We start from the raw sequence: 27,499 nt of genomic DNA, 5'->3' as shown, positions 1-27,499 counted from the left end.
TGGGCAAAAGATTATAAATTGTTAACAAAAATAAGAAGAAGTAGCTATGGAAACACCATAGATTGGTTTGTTTAACAGCGATGGGTCATTAGCCACTGGTGGTCACAATGACAGACTCATAGCGAGGATTGGTAAAGGGCACTCCACAGCAACAACTGTGTAACAAGTGGGAAGATGTCACCACACCTTGTTATGGAAATGTGACTAGATGCTGGGTGTTAGCGAAACAAATGGGTACTGGAGGCACATAAATAAGTCTGTATTTTAAGGCAGAAATCACCTGTCATCACTGGAAGGCAGCAGTACCACCACAATGTCAGAGCAATGCTGAACAGCATCTCAAACGGGCTCTACCAGCTGCAGCCAGGGGTGAGAGACCAGACTGCACCTGCCTCCTCCACTAAGTCCTGATGTCCATGCCTGCTGCCACCAGTGTTGAGTTACTTGGGGGCTTGGTGCTGTGGTACCAGCTGCCAGTCACTTCTGTCAGAGGACAGCAGGTTGTATCTCACACGCAACAGACTCTGCACGTCAGTAATGCGGCCACTTCTAGAGCCAAGGAGCCATCTCCCAAATGAGACACCATTGCAGCACTACACAGTGTGAAACTGACATCAGTCACCATGGCCTACAGAGGCTGTTGACCTCAGCACACCAAGGCACTGGCTCAGCAGCATGAGGTGAAAGCTGCAGCTCATACATCAGCCCCAGCCAGGGTCAATGAGGAGAGGCGTGCCTACCTCTCTGTGCCATGTATCGAGATCAATAAAAGTTCTTTGTAATTGTTAAGAGTGTTTGCCCTAGGCCCCCACAGCCTATCGGTGTCACCCAACCTCCTCATGTGCTATAGTTGGATGCCCCTTGGATGCTGTCCACAGGGTGCTCGACACATTACTGGACAAGCCTGTCCCAACTTTTGATGGTAACTCTCCTGGGGTGATCATTTATGTGAGAAGAGTTCCAGCAAAGATATATCATGGGTTTTAACTGATCTCAAGCATGGTCAATGCAGTTTTCTCTTGCACTATTGTCTTGAAAGAAGATCCCATTACTGAAGTGTTGGATTTATGACTGGGAAATAGATTGGAGGATTCTGTTGTGACAGTGCATCAAATCAACCTTGATAGTGATGAGAGTTTGCTGATATCTGTACATGATACAGGCCACAAGCATGACTGATACACCTGTGTGCTGAACTCATGGGGCTGAATTCCTGAGATGCCCATTGATAAGTGCCTGCTTCTGCACTCTGCCTGCTTCTGCATACGACAAGACTTACACTTGTTGGTGAAGAGAAGACAATGGGCTTTAATCCAGTTTCCTTGTGATGCTCCCATGCCCATTCTTTTCACACACATGGTACCAAAGGGTTGGTACCTTTTTTCATAATGGGCACCTAGAGGTCATATTTACCGTGTGGAGATGTTTGTATGCTGTCTGAGCCAACACGACTATCCCTTTTGCCTCCAAAAAGGCAGTACATATTTTTGTTGCATTCTCCTAGGTCTGTCTCTACTGATCTCAATGTCAATGGGAAGTTAGAACATAATCTTCCTTCCTTCTCTCTGGGGCACCTGTGAGCTATAATTGTAGACAGAGATAATCAACTGATGTTAACCAAAGGCAGCCTCTGTGTGGCAGATCTACTATTTTGTGTCTAATGATAGAGGCTGAGTGTCCAGACAACATTGCGGTGTATGCCAGTCTGGTGTGTGTGTGTGTAGGGGATTATCTTCCACAGGGATCTTCTTTTGTAGTCCGATGATGAGGTGAGCACCAACATAGAGCGACGGGGTGTCCATTTTGTCTGGCACGTCCACCGGGATCCGAGGGATATACAGGTTGCCACCAGTGCCTTCACCCTGGCCTTCGAGGGTGACACATTGCCCGAGAAGGTGAGGGTGATGGCCTAATACTGTGATGTCAAGCCATATATCCCTTCTCAGATCCAGTGCTTTAAGTGTTAGACGTTCAGCCATATGTCTTCCCGCTGTGCTTCCAGCCACATACGTCTAGATTGTGGTCATCCATCCCATCCCAATACTCCATGTGTCCTGCCTCCCATCTGTATTAAATGCAGAGAGCACCATCCCCCTTGCTCACCAAACTGTAGGATTCTACAGAAGGAAAGGAAAATCATGGAATACAAGACCCTGGACTGACTGACCTACACTGAGGCTAAAAGGAAATTTGAAAGGCTCTATCTTTTGCAAGTGACAACATCTCACGTTGCTACTGTCACTACTGTTCCAGCCCCATCTGTTGAACCAATTGTAGTCAGCTGTCAGAGCCATAAAGCCACTCCTGCCTCCTTGATGGTGGGGCCCACTTTCCTCCCAGTTGCTCCCGCACCACCTACCGCGAGAGCAGCAACCCCCCCCCCCCCCCCCCCCAACCATCAGGGACACCAGTCCCCACTTTTAATCTGGAGAAGCACAAGTCTTCTTTGACTTCTCTTGCTAGGAAGGGATCCCTTGGGTCATTCCCTCCCCAGGTTCCTACCACTGGCACAGCTGACACCCGCCAGTGGCTGAAGAAGCCACAGGTCGCTGGTCGTAGGGCAGTCCCAAAGACTGAATCAAGGAAGCCCCCCTCCCCCCCCCCCCTTCCCAGGGCAACCAACGGAATAGTGTGAGAAATTGAAATCGAAGATCCCTAAGACCAAGGAAATGGGGGTGGCACCCACTCCACAGCTACCTACCAGCTCTGTGTCTGAGGATGAGGTGGAGATTCTGGCATTCGCTGAGGACCTGTATCTCGCCAGACCCTCAGACATGATGGATGTAGCTCCCACAGGAGCCCCATCAGTGGCACTAGATGACCCAGTGGTGTAATCTGCCTCATTCATGCTTTTTTCAACTGCAGACAATATCATTCTCCAGTGGAATTGCAGCGGTTTTTTCCACCACCTTGCTGAGCTCCAGCAAATTATCAGCCTTCACCCTTTCTTCTGCATTGCTCTCCAGGAAACTTTGTTTCCTCCATGGCTATTGGGTTATTATAAGAACTGGGTGGTTTATGAGATGGTATCTCGTGGTGTTTACATCTGTGTCCTTAACTCTCTTTACGGCGAGTGTGTCCCTCTTCAAACACCTTTAGAGCCCGCATCTCGCTTCCCACGCCCGGGTTCCCGGGTTCAATTCCCGGTGGGGTCAGGGATTTTCTCTGCCTTGTGATGGCTGGGTGTTGTGTGATGTCCTTAGGTTAGTTAGGTTTAAGTAGTTCTAAGTTCTAGGGGACTGATGACCATTGATGTTAAGTCCCATAGTGCTCAGAGCCATGTGAACCATTTTTGAAACACCTTTAGAGGCTGTCACTGCTCAAGTGTGGACGCATCGGGCTGTTAGTGTCTGCAGTATCTATCTTCCACCAGATGGTGATGTCCAGCAGCATGTCCTGGCTGTGCTGATATCCCAATTGCTGCCACCTTTTCTGTTACTGGGCAAATTCAATGCCCATAACCCTCTGTGGGGTGGATCAGTTGCAACAGGCCAAGGCACTGTTGCTGAGCAAATGTTGGCACAACTGGACCTTTCCCTCTTAAATAATGATGCCTTCACACATTTCAGTGTGGCACATGGCGCGCACTCAGCCATTGACCTTTGGATCTGCAGTCCTAGCCTTTTACCATCTATCCAATGGAGTGTGCATGATGACTTGTGCAGTAGTGACCACTTTCCAATCTTTCTGCCACACCCACAGTGTCAATCTTCTAGGTGCCCCTGCAGATGGGCTATGAATAAGGCTGACTGGGACTTGTTCACCTCCACTGCCACTATTGAGCCTCTTTCCAATGATGCCATTGATGCAGTGGTTCCCTTGATCACCACTGGCATTGTTACTGCCACAGAATTTGCAATTCCCTGTTATTCTGGGTCCCCTTGGCGGTGGGCTGCACCTTGGTGGTCACCTGAGATCGCTAGGCAATTAGAGATTGCACGCGGGCCCTCCAGCATCATACGAGGCATCCATCATTGGAACACCTCATCACATTTAAATGGCTCCGTACGTGAGCAAGTGTCTCATTCACCGATGCAAGCAGGAGTACTGGGAAAGGTATGTCTCCACCATTGGTCTCTGTACCTCTCCATCACAGCTTTGAGCCAAGATTAGGTGACTCTATGGCTATCGGACCCCCGTCAGCGTACTTGGGCTTTCACTGAATGGAGCAGTCTGTACTGACACCAACACGATTGCAAACCGCTTAGTGGAGCATTTTGCTCAGAGTTCCACTTGTGCAAATTACCCACTGGCCTTCCACTCCCTTAAAGAGCGGTTGTAACGTCCAACTCTTTCATTCCACACGCGCCACCCTGAATCGTACAATGTTCTGTTCAGTGAGTGGGAATTCCAAAATGCCCTAACCGCTTGCCCTGATAGGGCTTCCAGACCAGATCGCATCCACTGTCAGATGCTCAAATACCTCTCAGTGGACTTCCAGCGACGCCTCCTAGACCTTTTCAATCGTATCAGGGTTGAGACTGAGTTCCCGTCACAATGGCGGGAAAGCATTGTAATCCCCATGTTGAAAGCTGGCAAGAACCCACTGGAGGTGGACAGCTACCACCCCATTAACCTCACCAACATTCTTTGCATGTTGCTCGAATGCATGGTGAGCCAGAGGTTGAGTTGGTTACTTGAGTCTCGGGGCCTTCTGACTCCATCTCAGGGTGGGTTCGGTAAGAGCCGCTCTGTCACCAATAATCTGGTCTGCCTGGAGTCTGACATCCGTATGGCCTTTTCGCGCCGTCGGCATCTGGTTGCCATTTTTTTTGACATGCGGAAGGCGTACAATACGACATGGTGACATCACATCCTCAGCATCCTTCATGGGTGGGGTCTTCGGGGCCCGCTCCCGATTTTCATACAGAATTTTCTGTCTTTTCATTCCTTCTGCATGCAGGTTGCGGCCTCCCATAGTTCCTCCCAAGTTCAGGAGAATGGGATCCTGCAAGGATCTGTCTTGACAGTCTGCCTCTTTTTAGTTGCAATTAATAGGCTCACTGCAGTGGTGGGAACGTCTGTCTCAGCTTCCTAGTATGCTGATGACTTCTGCCTATACTGTAGCTCCACTGGCACTGCAGCTACTGAACAGCAGCTGCAGGGCACTATCTGCAAGGCGCAGTCTTGGGCTGTAGCACACGGCTTCCAGTTTTCGGCTGCCAAGACCTGTGTTATGCATTTCTGCCGGCGTCGCAGTGTCCACCCTAAGCCACAGCTTTATCTTGATGGTGAACCTCTTTCTGTAGTGGAGACGCATCAGTTTTTGGGATTGGTTTTTGATACCTGATTGACTTGGATCCCTCATATTCGGCAGCTTAAACAAATGTGCTATTGGCATCTTAATGCTCTTCGTTGCTTGAGTCACACCAGCTGGGGTGCGGATCGGTCTATCCTTCTATGTCTGTACCAGGCAAATTATTATGGGAATCTGGCTTACGGTTCAGTATCCCCTTCTGCGTTGCGGTTGCTTGACACCATCCTTCACAGTGGGATCCGAATCGCCACTGGAGCTTTCCACACAAGCCCTGTCAACAGCATGCTTGTGGAGGCTGGTGTCCCTCCATTGCGGTTCCGGTGCCAACGGTTACTGGCCACTTATGCTGCACACGTTTGTAGCTTGCCCAGGCATTCCAATTACCATCTGCTGTTTTCCAACTCAGTTGTCCATCAGCCAGAACGGCAGCCCCGGTCAGGGTGTATGATCTCGGTTTGTGTCTGAGCTCTTCTCTCTGGGATTGAGTTTTTACCTCTCCCACCTGTTTTCTGGGCCCAAAATATGTGTATTTCTGTGGTGTGTGCCGCCCCCATACCTTTGGCTCGATTTGGCTCAGGGCCTGAACGACTCAGTCCCTCCTGAGGCCTTCCACCGCCACTTTCTTTCAGTCCTTGCCATGTTTCAAGGCTCTGACATGGTCTATACCAATGGTTTTATGGTTGCTGGTCGTGTTGTGTTTGCACTTACTCTAGGGGATCATTATGAACAATGCTCGTTGCCAGCTGGCTCCAGTGTTCTCATTGCTGAGCTGGTAGTCATCGCTTGCACCATAGAGTATATCCATTCCTGCCCAGGTGAGTCCTTCATTATCTGTAGTGACTCCCTGAGCAGTTTACAAGCTATTGACCAGTGTTTTCCTCGCTCTCATCTGGTGATGGCTAACCAGGAGTCGCTCCATACTCTTATCTGTTGCAGCCCCTCTGTGGACTTTGTGAGGAAACCAGGCCATGTCGCCATCCCAGGAAATGAACGGGTAGACATGCTGGCGAAACAGGCTGTCAGTTCCCGGGCCTTGGAGATTGGCCCTTTCAGATTTCTGGTCAGTTTTGTGGCAGAAGGTACTAGGTTCCTGGGATAATGAATGGTGCACCCTGCCTTCACCCAAAAAACTTAGAGTCATCAAGGAGACTACAGGTGTGTGGCACTCCTACTTGCGAGCCTCTTGCAAGGACTCAGTTGTTCTTTGCTGGCTCCGCATTGGCCACACCTCGCTGACGCATGGTCATCTTTTGTGCCGTGAGGACCCACCTCTCTGTCACTGTGAATCAGTGTTGACAGTGGTCCACATATTGTTAGCCAGTCCGGTTTTAACTGCACTTAGACAGACATTTGCACTGCCTTATATGCTCCCTGCACTTTTATCGGATGACGCTGCAATGGCAGACCTAGTTTTGAGTTTTATTCATTCAGGGGGCTTTTATTCCTCGATCTAAGGGTTTGTGTCCTTTTTTGTGTTGAGTCTGGCCTTTGGCCTACAGTCTTAGATTGTGGTTTTTAGTGTATTTCTTGGTGGTTGGCTTTTCCTGTTTTGTTTCCATGGTCAGCTGTGTGGTGTAGATTAGTACAAACAACATATATCTTTCATCACAAGATCTTTGACCCTCTAAGCCAAAGGCCTGTCCCTTCTGGCTTATTCAGTTCACTGTATGGGTTGCTGTAATGTGAACATTTGCACTTACCTGTATTAAGTGTGTTTTCCTTGGCCTACAACCCAACCAAATTCCCACACATGCATGCTCTACAGCAATTTGATATTATTTATTATTTACTATGGCTGGTGAATCTTCTGGATTAGCTTCAGAATCAGGGACTTTAGCCTATAAATTGCAAGATGCAGGTTTGCCAACATCTTGCAACTAAGAGAGAGCTCACTGTGCTGGGAAGTAGGTTTAACTCATAAAAGAGTGTGAATATGTCAAGATATTTTGACTTAGATCTCTTTGAAATGGCCAGATAAATCAAAAAGGCAGTTCCTTTCTTTTACATTCTTAACTCTGCCTAGGACATATTCACCTTATGTCCTATGATAGGATCATTTTTCAATATGGTTCCCAACTTTTACTTTACCATACTCTTTACATTAGATTCCTTAGCTGGGCAACCAATGCAGGTTTTTGTTGACTTGGATGATGAATGATGACTAATGATCTGGTATATGTTTTCCTATTGCCTTTTGAATCATGTTTCTTATATTGTGGCAGTTGATAAAGCTTTCACTAAACAACTGGATATCCATAAATTACATGCATTTTCTACCTTCTTACAAAATTTGAACCAAGTCACACAGGTTTGAGACATAGAAGTGGTACGCGTAAAAAAAACTCATAAGCAACCTGTTTTTTGTGTGTAAAATTGAAATGGAACTAGATTTTTGAAAGCTGATCCTCAATTTTATTGTAAGCAAAGCAGTTTTTATTTATTTGATTCACTGTAAACTGTTTTTGCACATTCCGTTCACAAAAGAACAAATTTTATATGCTATATTTAACTCAACTTCAAACTATCATATATCAACAATGGATGAAGATTATTGGATCAAAAAGATTTCATTTTGACCTTATCCATTTATCTACCTTCCTGCAACATCTGAACCGTTTCATTCAAGCTTAAAATATAGAAGTGGCGTGTTTCATAAACTTCCCAGATAATATGTTTTTTTGCACGTAAAATCTGAACGTAGCTTGATTTTCTCAAATAGTTAAAACTTATCTTAAATCAAGGTCCAATACACTGGTGGACCTAATTTGAACCACCAGTCTCATTCCAGTACAGAGTTATTTAAGAACGATTGTTTTTGCATGTAAAATCTCAACAAGAGTTCCTATTTTTGCATATAAAATTTGAATGGTGCACATACAAATTGTGCCAGTAGCTGAGCGTTACTTTCTGCCCAGTTAAAATCTTTTGCAAAAGGAATTAATCAGTTCACACAATTTGCTTGGGTATCAGGTCTGGTTTATCATTCAAACCTTGCTTAATATACTTTAACATAGCTGTAGTAAGACAGATGATTAAATGGCTGTAAAAATGGCCACTGGTCCCATTTACCAAACACTTTTTACCCCATGTTCCAAACTCAAGTAGGAACCAAGAACCAAGACCCCCAAACCATGATTCTGCATGTAGCCTTTTCATACATATTTGTTACAGCACTTCCAAACTGTACAATTGTATTTCACAAGAAAGAAAGCAGAAAAGGCATAAAACAATACAGTTGTGTAATCTATGAAGTACAAGATATAACTTCACCATTGGATTCATAATGATTACCAGTAGCTGCATAGGAAAATTGTTGAATTTAAACCAAGCAGAGGAACAATCTGGCTGGTGGATATGGCACTATACCAGATTCACTCAGGACCCAAACATGAGAAATTTCTGTTAGTTAATTTTTTTAAAAGACAACCTTTTTATCTATCTTTGTTCTGCTGATGTGACAAAAGTCAAGTGGTTTTCACCAGAATAGGCTGAATCGTCTTCAGCAAAGTCATTCTGCCAATCAAATCCATGCTGCACTATAATCTCACTTTTGAGACACAGGGCTCTTGGAGCCATGGCCACAAAGTGGAGCTTCTTCTGTTTTGAATTGTTGCCCAGAAGAGCCACTAAACAGCTTGATCTTCTTTAACGTTTCACTTCCCACTTCCCTTTTCCTCCAAGGTTGGTTTGGAGCTACTGGAGTTACCTTCTCTTATCCCCTCTGGCAATCCTCACCATATGATCCCCATATAAAAATAAACTGATATGGTTTCTTTTTTATGAACATGAGTGTCTTATTTACAACCCCACACTACTTTTCAATTCTCATTATATTCATTCTCAATAGGCATGTGTACAAACTGGCATCAGAAATGGGATGCCAGATTTGTTCGTTTCCATCTTTGAGATGGTGTATGTGCTCTCCTATGCATTAAACCATTGCTTGGGCCTGTAAAGCTTCACACAGATGGGTAGTGGATGGATGTTTCAGTCAACCCAAGCTACCTGCTTTAGTCCACCCAGCACTGCTATTGCCACTGCTGCTGTTGCACAAGGCTGTCCAACACTGCCCACTGCTCTTTGCCTCCTTTGCACAACTCTGCGTCATAGATATGTTGACCCAACACTTCCCTGACATGGGGCACCACCACCCTGTCACTGTTCAACGTTTCCATGCCGATCATTCATGAATGGACATGTCATGAGCTTTGCTTCTAGGGAAAAGATGCCACCGGGACTAGTGCTGCCAGAGATATTACTGAGAGCTACCACAAAAGATGTTTTGTTTGTTTTGATGCATATAGTATAAAGAGATGCTTAATCCATGATATCAACAATATTATGAAAAGGATAAATTGCCACTCACTGTAAATATAACACTTGAGTTGCAGACAGGAAGAAAAGAAAGAAAGAAGAAAAAAAACTCTTGGACACTGAGCTTTAAGCGAAAGCCTTCTTCAGAAAAGAAAACATGCACACTTTTACACAAGCAAGCACACCTCATGCACACATGACTGCTGTCTCCAGCTGCTGCAGCCAGAATGCAACTGTTGCTTTGAGCAATAGCAGCAAATGAGAGTGGAGCAGGGAAGTGGGAGGGAAAGCAGGGTATGGGTGGGGGAGGAGAGAAGAGCACCATCTGGTGGAGCATGAAGGGACTGGATGACAGCAGGACAAGGCTGCTAGGCACAGCACCAGGAAGCTGTGGTGGAGGGAGGGAGGGGTGAGGAAAAGGGGAGCAGAAAAGGAGCAGAACAGAGAAGGGGAAAAGACCAGTGGGAGCATTGGCAGAGAGTGGTGCACAGTGAAAGTGAGGGGACGTGAATTGTGAGGAGAAGGTAGGTCAGAGATCTGGAGAATGTTAGGTGGAGTCTGTGGGGGCAGTAGGTTATGGTAGGATGAGACCAGGATAATTTTGGGGGCAGAAAAAGTGTTGTAAAAGCAACCCCCATCTGTACAGTTCACAAAAGGTGGTGGTGTAGGAGAGGATCCAGTTATGAAGCAGGATACAGCACTAAGAACTTCAGCTTTGTAACCAATGTGCTTTTGGAGGTACATTGGTGATACCTTTGTCATCTGGCCTCATGGATATGATGCTCTCAACAGATTTTTGGACCACTTTAATTGTCTTCATCCCAGAATTAAACATACAATGTGGGTTGAAAGTAATGGAATGCTTACATTGTTGGACATCATGGCTTACAAAAAACACTATGGTACTCTAGGGTATAGTGTTCATTGAAAGCCAACACACACAGTCGGTATCTGCACGATAGGAGTTGCCGTCCACAATACCGATGCAGTGGCATCCTTAGGACTCTGATACACAGAGCATATGCCATTTCCAGTGCAGACAGTTTAACCCAAGAACTTTCACATTTTATGGCTGCTTTTAGGGAAAATCGATACTCTGAGAAGCAGATTCATTAGGCTGTGAAGTTTGGACCATCCCTGGAGGCACTGAAAAGGAGCATATATCTGTGGCTCTCATTTCTTATGGTGGAAGCATACCACTTCAGATTGGAAAATTTCTAATAAGTTTTAATAAAAAGAGTAAGTTCTGTCCACCTTCCAAGATTAGGGCACTACTCAGCTCTGTGAAAGAATGATTTGGGACTGAGGAAACTTGGCATATATAAAATTCTGTGTCATTGAGGGAAGGCATACATTGTCCATTCAAACTGCACACTCCAGGACAGGTGCATGGAATATTGTCATCATACGAGGCTATGGCAGCCATAAAAATTGGCATTAGCAGAAGATTGCTTAAACGAGAGGCATGGGATGAAATTTGATGAGACTGTGACAGTTGCCCAAAACTTCCGATGTTTAGGATGGTGTTTATAAAGACACAATTTACATTAGGGTGGCAGACAGTTTGATTTATAGAGACAATGGCTTTCCTTGTAGCAGGATATGAAACCTTGTACTGGGCCACATCAAAACAGAACTTTTTTTGATGCAGCCAGCTAGAGTGTGAAAACAATTTTTGAGTGCAATATATCACTGCCACCAGTGTCTGACAAGGGGCAGCACCACCTTGCCAGCCTTGGAGGGCAACAACATGATGGGTGGTGCATGCCTACTTAGGATGACAATTTGCAGCCTTGGCATCAGTTTCCAGCAGGACTCAGCAGCAGCAGCAGCAGCAGCAGTAGCAGCAGCAGCAGCAGCAGCAGCACTCTGCTAAAGATCATGAACAGCTGGATCACTGAAATATTGGATCAAGTTGATTTTAGGATCTGCCCCTTAGGATGGGGCTTTTCTTTTCCATTTGTTTACTGAATTGGAAAAAGATGTGCAATGAATCATTTAATTTGTATAGCATTGAACTTATTCATAGTATATTGTTATAAAAAACATTCGGTATTTTGCTTTTGTGTGCAACTATAAGTAATGTGAACATGCTACATGTATTTGTCCATGTGGAAAACAGAATTTTTAAAAATTCAATCCACAACCTCGGAATGTTTACTATTATGCCTTACTGCTATATCTTAAGATAAAAATGGGTTTTTCAAAGCTGAATGGTGAGTTAATTGAAATAAATGGAATTTGTGGTGTAATTATTGACTTGCCTTTTTCTTTTCATTTAATGTTTCTGCTTCTGTAATGTAGCTCAGAAGGTTTCTGTGAAGACATACCAAGAACAAAGAGCTGATTTGGAATTTATGTTGGAAACTTAATATTTTTGTCTTGGTTCATCATTCTGTCAGTGGATTTAAATATTTTTCTTCTTATAATATCGCATTCTGTATTTGCAGGTTTGTTAGTCAAACTACATCATTTTTTGTGCTAAAATTGTTCACTTACACAACCATTCTTTGTTTACATAACTTCTCTCTGTCTGGGTATACCTTTTTTATGAGGTGCTCCTCTGCATTTACCACCTCCACAACTAATCGCTAAGATGATTTTCCCAAAGCTTGGGTCAGTGTAATATAGTCCACTTCCAAGTTGTACCCTAGAAGACTGGAGAACATTTTAGAATTTTTGAAAATGATAGTTAATACTCAAGAATATTTGTAAAAGCTAGTGAATATTAAAGAACAACCTTCAATTTTTCCCCCTTGGAAAATATGTTGATGCAAAAGAGACAGAAGTTGCCCTGGTCACCATCATGATGTGAAGGCAACCACTTCAGATACTCTTATCTCAGCACCCACAACAGCTACCACCACACAGCCACTATGGCCCACAACAGGGGACATGAGGGGAGCATCAGAAAAAGAAACGAACACTGACTGATCACCGGGTGATTCTGGAGGTATCATCAGCTTCACCCAAAGTTGCTAATAAATAGTAATTATTGCTCTATGTTTCTGTAAAGTGAATTACAGAAATATGACGTGAATCTGTGAAGTGTTGTAAGCAAAATTATCAAATTAAAGGATATGCATGAAAGCTTGCCTCACAGGGAGAATCTGAAGACCTAACGGCAACATCTCATAAAGTGACACATTGCTAAAATTTTGTAATTCAGTTTAAGCTTTGTGTAGTAATGAATGGTTGTTTTATGATGAACTGAGGTTCAAAATGCATTGAAACATGTTTTTATTAGTAACAAAATGTGTACATGAGTTGTTTTGTGACTGGAATTTTTATTGTAAAAAACTCATTTTAATACCCAAAAGCAGAATATCAAATGTGTAGGCCTGAAAATCAGTTATAATTAGACTAAAATATGTGCAGTTAACACTATTAAAGAATGAAGTTTTAAAATCAGTTGATGACTGCTGAAGGCTAATGTTACATGGGTTCATTTGACTCACTTGAAAGTGCATGTCCAATTTTCTATCCCATCTGTATCCTTCTCCATTTGACTGTGTAAATCACAATATCATTATAAGTAAATTAGAATATTTTAGTGTAACAGGAAATGCTGCAAAATCGTTTAAATCTTATATCTCTGGCAGGAAACAAAGGATGGTATTAGGAAAGAGACATGTATCAAGCTATCAGGCATCATCCAATTGGGAACTAATTACATGTGGTGTCCCACAAGGTTCCATTTTAGGGCCCTTACTTTTTTTTTTGTGTATATCAATGACCTTGTAAGGAGCTGCAAAAACATCGCCAACAGCCAGAAACAGCGAACAAAGAAACACAATGTGCTTTTTCTAGCGGACAGCCACGGAAGAAAGCTAGCAAATATTCTACAGGATGTGAATTCGGATCTTCGTGCAACTGGCATCATAAAACCTGGTGCGAGGACAGAAATTATTGTTGAAGGCATCTCAGAACACAAGAATACAACAAGGGACAGTGACTTTGTTGTTTGTGTGACTGGTGCAAATGATGTAGCACATAATGAAGCCAAAAAGTGGACAACAGGTTTGAAATTTTTTTTAGATGTAAGTAAGGTGGAAAACACTATTGTTGTGACAATACCTCATAGACATGACTTGATCTATAATTCACGTGTTAACAAAGAGATTCGTAAAACAAATATTAAAATCAAACAACTATGTTCTATTTATGCTAAATGAAATGTAGTGGATATTAGCAGACTTGAAAGAAATTTGCACACTGAACATGCTGAGCATCTAAATTACCATTAGAAAACATTTTTTTGTCAGGAGATAAAACAAAGTTGTAAATGAAATACGAGCACACAGCAGCCTTGTCTTAAAAGACAGTCCCACAGAGCATGACTGTACACCTCCTTTTTTAGAGAAAACGACATTGCAGATGAAGGAAAGTTAAAAACCACATTAAGTGGAAACTGCAGCAGTCTAATACGTTCAGATAATTGTGCAACCCTAGATCATGTAGCGAAAATAAATGAATACAGAAAGTTCTGTGAAAGTAGAATACCATTATGTAGCAGTGATAGTTTCCTCCTCCTTGAATTACAACACTGGCTCGATAAAATCAACTGCAGTGTTCTACGCACCAATGAACATTGGATGAAAGACACTGAAATAGACTTGTGTGCTCCTCTTGGATATTTGTTAGTTACAAGCTACTGCAGAAAAAGTATTACACATGGTGGGGTTTCAATATATGTCAAAAGTAACCTTGAATTGCGTTACTCAGTTATATACCTTAGTAGAATATGCCTTGAAGCTACAATAGAAGTAGCTGGTGTGTTAATGCACGAACAGAAAACTGTAATTGTCTCAATCTATCGAATCCCAGGCTCTGATGAGACAGTATTTACAGAAAAAATTAATACTTTAATATTGTTGTTGTCAAAATATAAACATCATAGAATTGTAATAGTAGGTGATATTAACATAGATATAAGGGCAAAGAGAAAAAATGTAATTCATATGATTAACAATCTGACTATTACTGTCTCAATGAAAAACCCACTAGACCGAACGCATGCCTTGATAACATAATTAGCAATGTACAAAGAGACTCCATACCATGTGATGTAATAGAATTAGGTATATCAGATCATGCAGGGCTATGGCTTCAAATGGAAAAGTCAGCCTTCAGTTCTACAGAGAGAGAAGTGACATAAAGAATTCTAGGTGAATCCAATGTAAACAAAATGATACACCAGTTAAAAGAAATGGATTGGACTCATGTAATGGATAACAAGAAAATGATTAATAAATGTTTTTCCATTTTCCTGACAGAGATCAAGCATATAGTAGAATTGAAATGCCCCTTGGTAACCAAAAGGTACCAGAGTAATATTACTCATAAGCAACAAAATAATAAGTGGTACAGCCCACAATTTAACAAACTCAGAATACTACTGATGATTATGAAAGACAAATCTCATAACAGTGATAGAGACAAGGAAAATTACACTAAAATGAGAAACCTTTACAGATTAGATATAAAAATGCTAAGTGCTGTGCAAATGATGAATATATTTTAAATTCTAAAAATAAATGTAAAGCTGCCTGGACTGTCATTAAAGGGGAAATTAATAATACCAATAAAGAAAGGAGTATTCCTATTGACTGCAATATTCTCAATGAATATTTTGTAAATAGTGTCACCACCCCACCCATCAATTCTGCATCTGATGCAGAAGCATTGCTCAAAACAGACAAGAAGTGAAAAGTTCACCTGGACCCGAATCACATTAAATGATATTCATAAGTCAATAAACAAATTAAATAATTCCAAAACAGAAGATTATTATGGACTCAGTAATCTCATCATTAAATGAATAGCAAAAGAAATTGAAATGCCACTTCTCTCACTATCAAACAGAGTACTTGATGAAGGAATATTCCCCGAGTGCCTTAAGCTCACAGTTACATTGCCTGTGTATAAAAAAGGTAAAAGAAACCTCCCAAATAACTACCGACCCATTTCAATAGTACCAATCATATCCAAGTTAGTAGAAAATTGTGTGCATGAGCAGATATACAGGTATTTTGAAACCAACAAAATTTTAAATGAACAACAGTTTGGCTTCAGGTCACACCTGTCAACTGTAAAAGCAGTAGAAGCTTTGGTAAGCAAAGTTTATGAAGAGTATGAAAAAAGGGTATCAATGTCTGGAACACTTATTGACCTAAGTAAAGCTTTTGACTCCGTGTCACATGACATACTCATCAAAAAGTTAAAATACTATGGCATTGAAGATGACACGCACTGACTATTCAGATCTTATGTAAGCAATAGGTTACATCTTGTATATGCAAATAAGCAAAGGTCAGAAATACTCCCTATAGAAAGAGGAATACCCCAAGGCCCTGTTCTTGGACCTTTCCTGTTCATTATCTGTGTTAATGACTTCTTGAATTACATACCGTGTAAGAACATACTATATGCTGACAAATGACATTAATAAGTACAGGAGAGAGCTTACAGAGTGTACTGGACAAAAATAGAGAAATGATGCAAGTGGCTATTTATTGGTGTCAGGCTAACCAACTCTGCATAAATCAAACAAAAACAGAATAAATAATATTTAATCTCAAAGTAACTAAAAATCAAAACAAAACAGTGAAATTACTTGGTCTAACAAAGACCAAAAGTGATTAAAATTCTTCTGGGTAATATGCCGCATCATTTCTAAAAAACTAACAACAATAATAAATTAAAACCGACGTTTCGGCCGAATTGCAACGGCCTTCCTCAGGGCACGACTGGTTTTGCATGGGGTAGGTGCTACTATTTATTACAGACTATCGATGTTTGACGTCACGGTTGTAGAATTTTAATTGGCCCTCTAAAATGATTGGCTAGTCATGACGTAAGGGAAGATGGAAGGAAAGGGGCTATTCGTGGATATCCATGTCGTCAACGATTGGTAGCTGACCGCCAATCAGTGTTCCGCTTCTGGTCGGCAAGTTTTCCTCCTGTTGTGCGCGGAAGTGGACTGACAGTTGCTCTACAGCTGTTTGTGTAGATACAACCGTGACGTCAGACATCGATAGTCTGTAATAAATAGTAGCACCTACCCCATGCAAAACCAGTTGTGCCCTGAGGAAGGCCGTTACAATTCGGCCGAAACGTCGGTTTTAATTTATTATTGTTGTTAGTTTTTTAGAAATGACGCGGCATATTACCCAGAAGAATTTTAATCACTATGACACCGGCCGCGGAAGCCTACGTTCTTATATCAAAGACCAAAAGCTCTCATGGGAAGGGCACACCAATTATTTATGTAGTAAACTAGCACGAGTACTTTTCTTATTGTATAAATTAAGAAACAGTGTGAGCAAGCAATTGCTACTACACTCATACTATGCTTTTTATCATTCCCAACTGCATTATGGAATATTGCTTTGGGGTAACTCCCCAGGGGCTGAATGTATTTTCAGATGGCAGAAGAAAGCAATCAGGTGCATGGAGGGGTTAGCACCCAGAGAGTCCTGCAGAAATTATTTTAAATCTCTTGGTGTAATGACAGTGCCAAGCATGTACATATATAACTGTCTAATATATGCCAGAGAAAATCTGAAAAAACTGAACATGAGATGTGATGTGCATGCGCACAGTACACAAAACAGTCACCTGCTGGACTTGCCTTCCACAAGACTTGCTGTAGTCCATGATAACTATAAGTACTTAAGCATATAATTTTTCAATAAGTTACCATGCTCAGCTCGTACAGTACCACTAAATAAATGTAAGAATACCTTGCAAACTTGGCTAAAAACAATGTATTCTATACAACTGAAGAATTCTTAGAAACTAATCATCAAAATGTATGTTTTACCTAAAACATGAAGAAAATGTTTTGATATGATGTAAGCTAGTTATTTACTGTGATTCTTTTCTTGTGTGTGTATTTAATTACTGTATAAAACATTGTTTTACATAATGCTGAAGAAAAGGTCTTTAGTTCCTTTTCTCCCCTTTCTGTAACTATTTGAAAATCGTACTGAAACTAAAACCCTTGAATTATGGTAGTATGTTTTTTGTTTGTTTGTGTGTCTATCAACCTGTCAGCGCTTTCATTTGGTAAGTCACATCATCTTTGTTTATATATATTAAAAGCAAAGATTCCATGACTTACCAAATGGGAAAGCGCTGGTAGATAGGCACAATAAAAAAAACACACAAACATAGACACAAAATTTCAAGCTTTCACGACCCACGGCTGCTTCGTCAGGAAAGAGGGAAGGAGAGGGAAAGATGAAAGGATGTGTGTTTTAAGGGAGAGGGTAAGGAGTCATTCCAATCCCGAAAGACTTACTTTAAGGGGAAAAAAGGACAGGTATACACTCACACACACACACACATATCCAGCTGTCCAATGGCCAGCTTCACACATCCGTCCACATCAAACCCACCAACAAGCAACAGTACCTCCATTATGACGGCTGCTACCCATTCCATATCAAACGGTCCCTTCCCTACAGCCTAGGCCTTCGTAACAAACGAATCTGCTCCAGTCCTGAATCCCTGAACCACTACACTAACAACCTGAAAACAGCTTTCGCATCCCGCAACCACCCTCCTGACCTGGTACTGAAGCAAATAACCAGAGCCACTTCCTCATCCCCACAAACCCAGAACCTCCCACAGAAGAACCCCAAAAGTGCCCCACTTGTGACAGGATACTTCCTGGGACTCGATCAGACTCTGAATGTGGCTCTGCATCAGGGATACGACATCCTAAAATCCTGCCCCGAAATGAGATCCATCCTTCGTGAAATCCTCCCCACTCCACCAAGAGAGTCTTTCCGCCGTCCACCTAACCTTCGTAACCTCTTGGTTCATCCCTATGAAATCCCCAAACCACCTTCCTTACCCTCTGGCTCCTACCCTTGTAACCGCCACCAGTGTAAAACCTGTCCTATGCACCCTCCCAGCAACACCTACTCCAGTCCTGTAACCCGGAAGGTGTACACGATCAATGGAAGAGCCACGTGTGAAAGCACCCACGTGATTTACCAACTGACCTGCCTACACTGTGATGCTTTCTATGTGGAAATGACCAGCAACAAACTGTCCATTCGTGTGAATGGACACAGGCAGACAGTGTTTGTTGGTAATGAGGATCACCCTGTGGCAAAACATGCCTTGGTGCACGGCCAGCATATCTTGGCACAGTGTTACACCGTCTGAGTTATCTGGATACTTCCCACCAACACCAACCTATCTGAACTCCGGAGATGGGAACTCGCCCTTCAGTATATCCTCTCTTCTCGATATCCACCAGGCCTCAACCTCCGCTAATATCAAGTTGCCGCCGCTCATCCCTCACCTGTCTTTCAACAACTTCTTTGCCTCTGTACTTCCGCCTCAACTGACATTTCTGCCCGAACTCTTTGCCATTACAAATGTCTGCTTGTGTCTGTGTATGTGCGAATAGATATGTGTGTGTGTGTGCGAGTGTACACCTATCCTTTTTTCCCCCTAAGGGAAGTCTTTCCACTCCCGGGATTGGAATGACTCCTTACCCTCTCCCTTAAAACCCACATCCTTTCGTCTTTCCCTCTCCTTACTGAAGAAGCAACCATCGGTTGTGAAAGCTAGTAATTCTGTGTGTGTGTTTGTGTGTTTTGTTCTTGTGCCTGTCTGCCGGCGTTTTCCCGCTTGGTAAGTCTTGGAATCTTTGTTTATATATTAAAAACAAAGATTCCAAGACTTACCAAGCGGGAAAGCGCCGGCAGACAGGCACAATGAACAAAACACACACACAGAATTACTAGCTTTCGCAACCGATGGTTGCTTCTTCAGGAAAGGGAGAAGGAGAGGGAAAGACGAAAGGATGTGGGTTTTAAGGGAGAGGGTAAGGAGTCATTCCAATCCTGGGAGTGGAAAGACTTCCCTTAGGGGGAAAAAAAGGACAGGTGTACACTCGCACACACACACATATCCATCCGCACATACACAGACACAAGCAGACATATATAAAGGCAAAGAGTAAGGGCAGAGATGTCAGTCGAGGCGGAAGTAGAGAGGCAAAGAAGTTGTTGAAAGACAGGTGAGGTATGAGCGGCGGCAACTTGAAATTAGCGGAGGTTGAGGCCTGGCGGATATCGAGAAGAGAGGATATACTGAAGGGCGAGTTCCCATCTCCGGAGTTCGGATAGGTTGGTGTTGGTGGGAAGTATCCAGATAACTCAGACGGTGTAACACTGTGCCAAGATATGCTGGCCGTGCACCAAGGCATGTTTAGCCACAGGGTGATCCTCATTACCAACAAACACTGTCTGCCTGTGTCCATTCATGCGAATGGACAGTTTGTTGCTGGTCATTCCCACATAGAAAGCGTCACAGTGTAGGCAGGTCAGTTGGTAAATCACGTGGGTGCTTTCACATGTGGCTCTCCCTTTGATCGTGTACACCTTCCGGGTTACAGGACTGGAGTAGGTGGTGGTGGGAGGGTGCATAGGACAGGTTTTACACCGGGGGCGGTTGCAAGGGTAGGAGCCAGAGGGTAGGGAAGGTGGTTTGGGGATTTCATAGGGATGAACCAAGAGGTTACGAAGGTTAGGTGGACGGCGAAAAGACACTCTTGGTGGAGTGGGGAGGATTTCATGAAGGATGGATCTCATTTCCGGGCAGGATTTTAGGAAGTCGTATCCCTGCTGGAGGGCCACATTCCCGTCCCGGGAAGTATCCTGTCACAAATGGGGCACTTTTGGGGTTCTTCTGTGAGAGGTTCTGGGTTTGAGGGGATGAGGAAGTGGCTCTGGTTATTTGCTTCTGTACCACCTGACCGACAACTTCCTCACTTTTGAAGGCCAGACATACCAACAATTAAAGGGAACAGCCATGGGTACCAGGATGGCCCCCTCGTATGCCAACCTATTTATGGGTCGCTTAGAGGAAGCCTTCTTGGTTACCCAAGCCTGCCAACCCAAAGTTTGGTACAGATTTATTGATGACATCTTCATGATCTGGACTCACAGTGAAGAACAACTCCAGAATTTCCTCTCCAACCTCAACTCCTTTGGTTCCATCAGATTCACCTGGTCCTACTCCAAATCCCATGCCACTTTCCTTGACGTTGACCTCCATCTGTCCAATGGCCAGCTTCACACATCCGTCCACATTAAACCCACCAACAAGCAACAGTACCTCCATTATGACAGCTGCCACCCATTCCATATCAAACGGTCCCTTCCCTACAGCCTAGGCCATGGCAAACGAATATGCTCCAGTCCTGAATCCCTGAACCATTACACCAAAAACCTGAAAACAACTTTCACATCCCGCAACTACCCTGCCGACCTGGTACAGAAGCAAATAACCAGAGCCACTTCCTCATCCCCTCAAACCCAGAACCTCTCACAGAAGAACCCCAAAATTGCCCCACTTGTGACAGGATACTTCCCGGGACTGGATCAGACTCTAAATGTGGCCCTCCAGCAGGGATACAACTTCCTAAAATCCTGCCAGAAATGAGATCCATCCTTCATGAAATCCTCCCCACTCCACCAAGAGTGTCTTTCCGCCGTCCACCTAACCTTCGTAACCTCTTGGTTCATCCCTATGAAATCCCCAAACCACCTCCTCCTACCCTCTGGCTCCTACCCTTGTAACCACCCCCGGTGTAAAACCTGTCCTATGCACCCTCCCACCACCACCTACTCCAGTCCTGTAACCTGGAAGGTGTACACGATCAATGGAAGAGCCACGTGTGAAAGCACCTACGTGATTTACCAACTGATCTGCCTACACTGTGACGCTTTCTATGTGGGAATGATCAGCAACAAACTGTCCATTCGCATGAATGGACACAGGCAGACAGTGTTTGTTGGTAATGAGGATCACCCTGTGGCTAAACATGCCTTGGTGCATGGCCAGCACATCTTGGCACAGTGTTACATCATCTGGGTTATCTGGATACTTCCCACCAACACCAACCTATCCGAACTCCGGAGATGGGAACTTGCCCTTCAATATATCCTCTCTTCTCGTTATCCACCAGGCCTCAATCTCCGCTAATTTCAAGTTGCCGCCACTCATACCTCACCTGTCATTCAACATCATCTTTGCCTCTGCACTTCTGCCTCGACTGACATCTCTGCCCAAACTCTTTGCCTTTAAATATGTCTGCTTGTGTCTCTGTATATGTATGGATGGATGTGTGTGTGTGTGTGTGTGTGTGTGTGTGTGTGTGTGTGTGTGTGTGTGTGTGTGTGTGTGTGTGCGCGCGCACGCGAGTACATACCTATCCTTTTTTCCCCCTAAGGTAAGTCTTTCCGCTCCCAGGATTGGAGTGGCTCCTTACCCTCTCCCTTAAAACCCATATCCTTTCATCTTTCCTTACAAAAAGGTACGGCCAAACCTTCAGGAAACATTCCTAACACACAAATAAAGAAAAGGTGTTAAGTGGACATGTGTCCGGAAATGCTTAATTTCCATGTTAGAGCTCATTTTAGTTTCGTCAGTATGTACTGTACTTCGTCGATTCACCACCAGTTGACCCATTTGAAGGAAGGTAATGTTGGCTTCGCTGCTTTTGTTGACATGTGATTCATTGCTCTACAGTACTAGCATCAAGTGCATCAGTACGTAGTATCGACAGCTTAGTGTTCATCACGAACGTGGTTCTGCAGTCAGTGCAATGTTTACAAATGCGGTGTTGGCAGACGTCCATTTGATGTATGGATATAGCACGGGGTAATAACCATGGCGTGGTACGTTTGTATCGAGACACACTTCCAGAACGAAAGTGTCCCAATAGGAAGACGTTCAAACCAATTGATCGGAGTCTTTTGGAGCACGGAACATTCCAGCCTATGACTTGCGACTGTGGAAGACCTAGAATGATGAGGACACCTGCAATGGACGAGGCAATTCTTCATGCAGTTGACAATAACCCTAATGTCATGTTTCAGAGAACTTGCTGCTGACCACATCGCTGTATTGAGAGTGCTACGGGAGAACCAGTTGTTTCCGTACCATGTACAGCATGTGCAGGCACTATCAGCAGCTGATTGGCCTCCATGGGTACACTTCTGCGAATGGTTCATCCAACAATGTGTCAATCCTCATTTCAGTGCAAATGTTCTCTTTACAGATGAAGCTTCATTCCAATGTGAAAAAATTGTAAATGTTCACAATCAACATGTGTGGGCTGACGAAAATCCGCATGCAATTTTGCAATCACGTCATCAACGCAGATTTCTGTGAACATTTGGGCAGGCATTGTTGGTGATGTCTTGATTTGGCCCCATGTTTTTCCACCTACACTCAATCGATCACGTTATCATGATTTCATACGGGATACTCTACCTGTGCTGCTAGAACATGTGCCTTTACAAGTATGACAAAACATGTGGTTCATGCACAATGGAGCTCCTGCACATTTCAGCCGAAGTGTTCGTACGCTTCTCAACAACAGATTCGGTGACTGATGGATTGGTGGAGGCAGACCAATTCCATGGTCTCCACGCTCTCCTGACCTCAACCCTCTTGACTTTCATTTATGGGGGCATTTGAAAGCTCTTGTCTACGCAACCCCGGTACCAAATGTAGAGATTCTTCGTGCTCATATTGTGGACAGCTGTGATACAATACGCCATTCTCCAGGGCTGCATCAGCGCATCAGGGATTCCATGCGACAGAGGATGGATGCATGTATCCCCACTTGTGGAGGACATTTTTAACATTTCCTGTAACAAAGTGTTTGAAGTCACGCTGGTACGTTCTGTTGCTGTGTGTTTCCATTCCATGATTAATGTGTTTTGAAGCGAAGTAATAAAATGAGCTCTAACAAGGAAAGTAAGCGTTTCCGGACACATGTCCACATAACATATTTTCTTTCTTGGTGTGTGAGGAATGTTTCCTGAAAGTTTGGCCGTACCTTTTTGTAACACCCTGTATATAGCTTCTGCACAATTTCAGTGCAGTAATGTGTTCATTGTAAATAAGTATTATAGTAGTTGTATTACATGTTTATTACCTTATAAATAAATAAACTTTTTTATTTTAAATTCAGTGCATTAGTATTTGTGCAATGATTCTTTCATATAGTGTTCATTAAAAAATGATCATTCCACTTGGGACCTATGGAATGGTACATTAGCTTATTTCTTTGAGTTGTAAATATTTGTCTTGTATTGTTGTTTTTCTGACATGTTCTACATCCTGGAGGACCTCCTCACTATGGATAAGTTGGAATGAAAGTAAATCTAATCTAATCTAATATCACTCCCCAGTCTGAGCTCTCTAATAATCTCATTGTCAACAGGATGTCAGTTCCTAAATGTCATTTGTGTTTGGGTGAACAGAAAAAGAAATAAACATAAAATGAAGTATTTTGCTAACCTATATATACTGTATTGAAAACCGATTTACTGTTTTTGAACTTACTTTTCTGATTTGTCTGAAACAGTCTGTGTGTGTCATCAGTTTTGAACTAGGGAATGGACACTGGAGGCCTTGTTCTTCTCATAATGTGGAAAATATGAATGAGCTATATTCAAGACTTGTGGAACACAGCTGTTGACTTATAAATTTAGTATAACACTAGGCTATAAAATATACAGCCACAGATCATGCTGCTAATAATTAATATTTGAAATGAATCTATTATAATATATAGTAATATATTAATTTTAATGTGTGCTTTCTGGTAACAGGAATTCTGAGTATGACTTCACTCTGCTGGATCAGTTCATTGGGTGGCTACAGAAGATAGAAATTTCTCCAGGCTTTGAGTTGATGGGTAATCCTGGTTGTTTGTTTAATGACTTTGACAACGCAACTCAGGTTCATATGTGGCAAGATCTAATAGAAAATATAGTTCGAAGATATGTTGGTAAGTATTATAATGCAACAGTTTGAATAATCACGTATTGATAGTAACTGGAAGATTATTTGTGGTAGGGAGACTCGAGCAGTAGCATGAGCATTACCAGTAATATTGGTACCATTAATATGTTTACAATCAATTATAATTTTTTTGAAGCCAAATAGTTCTCAAATGTTTTAGAAAAATTTTTGTTTAGTCATGTTTGAAACTCCAACTGATGTTCAGTTTCAAGTGAAGAGAAAAACAACTATTTATCAATCAAAACAGTTGTGATGACTGCTGATCTGATCTTAATTATTAACAGTACATATGATGTGTCTCAGATGTCTGTGATGACTAAATTCTGTCTTGGGGCTTGGGGGGGGGGGGGGGGGGGGGCGGAGGGACAACCGATATAATGTGTAGAAATGGAACAACTCATAACAGAGGAAGTCGTATCTGATCTGCATGTAAAGATGCTTTATCTACGCAATAACAGGGCTGGGAAATCTAATGATATGTGGCAACCTTCACTCTACATAAAGAGAATGATAATTGGAACATAAATAGAAAATCATGCTACGTACGATTGTAATAGAGGAATGAAAGATGAAGAGGCCTGTGTTAGTTAAGACCAAGTGGATGGAAATAACCTGGTGCTGGAAAGAACCTAGAATGTGCTGGAGGGAGTGTTTCCATCTCTGGGGAGAGAACTCAGCTGACCCAAGTGGTTTGACAGACAACAAAGTTCTTGTTATTATGTTCAATATACTTTCAGTGAAATATATGATTTATCCGGTGTAGATGGTACATCTGTCACCAATCATTCTCACTGAAATGCCAGGGGTATTATGTCAAAATACATGTAAATTCTGGTCAATATATGGGTTATTTAGATAAAAAACATACTGGGTGATCAAAAAGTCAGTATAAATTTGAAAACTGAATAAGTCACGGAATAATGTAGATAGAGAGGTTCAAATTGACACACATGCTTGTAATGACATGGTGTTTTATTAGAACCAAAAAAATACAAAAGTTCAAAAAAAGTCCGACAGATGGCACTTCATCTGATCAGAATAGCAATAATGAGCATAACAAAGTAAGACAAAGCAAAGATGATGTTCTTTACAGTAAATGCTCAATATGTCCACCATCATTCCTCAACAATAGCTGTAGTCGAGGAATATTGTTGTGAACAGCACTGTTAAGCATGGCTGGAGTTATGGTGAGGCATTGGCGTTGGATGTTGTCTTTCAGCATCCATACAGATGTTGGTCGATCACGATACACTTACGACTTCAGGTAACCCCAAAGCCAATAATCGCACGGACTGAGGTCTAGGGACCTGGGAGGCCAAGCATGACGAAAGTGGCGGCTGAGCACACAATCATAACCAAACCTCTCTATCTACATTATTCCGTGGTTTATTTAGTTTTCAAATTTATACTGACTTTTTGATCATCCGGTACATGCTCTCTCTCTACTGAGTAGTTCCTCTTGGCAGAGCCACACATTATAACTTATCATGTTGGCATATTCTGAAACCATTCCAAAAAATTTGATTGCATGGTCATTATACTTGGGAAAGCAAAATATTTGGAGAGAATGACATCCTGTTACATTATGGAAGAGGGTGTGAGAGACACACTCAGAAATGTTGGTACAAAATACAATGTTGATAATGCTTCATTTATAAGGCTGCACTTTGTGGAGCTAGCCAACAGAGAGGACAGCTATGATACATCAGGAAGTGGCAAGAAAGTGAATTACTGGTGGGTTCCTCCACCCCCCCCCCCCCCCTGCCTCCAGCATGCATTCAATAATCACCTGATCTCAGCAACCATTTATGTCACTTTCAATTTACACAGCATGTCTGAGAGATGAGTGCATCTATACATCTATATAAGCAACATAATTGTACATTACAAACTATAAAAGTTACAGCATATCTAAGTTAGTCTAAGTTAGACAGACAATAGCCAGTAAATTATTAAGATTGACAGCTGCTAAATGTGTGAAGCTGCAGAGCCATGTAATACCTCAAATTAAAAATCTCAGTGGGAGCTATTATGTATTAAAATATCATGACAACTGGCCACATGTTTTATCTATGTGGGTCAGAATAATATAATAACAATGCTTAAACATGCCACTAGTGACACAACACAGATAGTAATACGCATATATGGCGATCAGTACAACTTACCTCTTTCTTGTTCCCTCCACATGCCATCATTAAATCATAAGGTAATACAGTTTAGTTAGGAAAATTGCCATTTTATTAGTGCGGATGTTTCACAATTCTTATTACAGGCTTCTAGTCACTGGAGAGGATACTTAGTACATAAAACTTTGATAAGGAACCCATATCTGGAAATGTACCATTTTAGTATAAAATAAGTTTGAAGATTGGGACACTTTCAATTCACTTACTTCATGGTATGCCAGAAACTGAGAAGAGGCCTTTGTCATCAGTCCCTGTGGTAATACTAAAATCACATACAACTTTTGTCCAGCTACAGCAGTGGCTGCAAGAAACTGGTATGTTTGCATCTAGGAGGGTTGACTGTAGTACAAAATGATGCAAGAGACAATCAGATGAACAGTTTCATCAGATAGCTTTTTTAAAGGCAATGTTTGAACATATCGCGAAGTGGTGAGGTGGCACAGAGGTCAACACACTGAACTCACATTCAGGATGTCATGAAATCAGTGGGCTTTGTCACAGCTAGCTGAGCAGGCAGCTGTGAAATATCAGAAGGCGGCAGGGAACTGATGTACTGGTGGGTTTTCCTCCACCGTACCTGGTAGACAATGGATAGCTAAGGCTTCCATCTGCCTCATTGGTGCACAAAGCATGAAGGTCACATTCCTGTCCAGCCTTCCAGATTTAGGTTCTCTTTGACTTTCTTAAGCAAATTAAAGCAAATGTTAGGATGATCCCTTTGAAAAGGCGTGGTTGATTTTCTTTGCCATCCGTCCATAATCCAAGCTACTGCTCTGTCTCCAATTACTTCATTGTCAACATTGTCAATAGGACATTAAACCATATTCTCCCTCCCATCTTATCACATAACCTGCTTGCATCAACAGCATAATTTAAAGAGAAATCTTTATTG

General features: G+C 42.6%; 1 protein-coding gene across 13 annotated transcripts in view; it reads left to right on the top strand.

Annotated features, from left to right (window-relative positions):
* LOC126266871 (alpha-L-iduronidase) overlaps positions 1–27,499 on the top strand; it is a 215,063-nt gene that overhangs the window by 50,841 nt on the left and 136,723 nt on the right. For all 13 annotated transcript variants that reach the window (XM_049971511.1, XM_049971516.1, XM_049971512.1 and 10 more), the window contains one exon: positions 24,226–24,404. In XM_049971511.1, the coding sequence (XP_049827468.1) occupies positions 24,226–24,404 (179 nt within the window). The remainder of the gene's footprint in view (positions 1–24,225; positions 24,405–27,499) is intronic.

The sequence above is a fragment of the Schistocerca gregaria genome, chromosome 4 (genome assembly GCF_023897955.1).
Source record: "Schistocerca gregaria isolate iqSchGreg1 chromosome 4, iqSchGreg1.2, whole genome shotgun sequence".
In the NCBI taxonomy this organism is placed as follows: Eukaryota; Metazoa; Arthropoda; class Insecta; order Orthoptera; family Acrididae; genus Schistocerca; species Schistocerca gregaria.
Note: the sequence above shows the minus strand (reverse complement) of the source record. Positions and strands in the feature narration are given on the sequence as shown.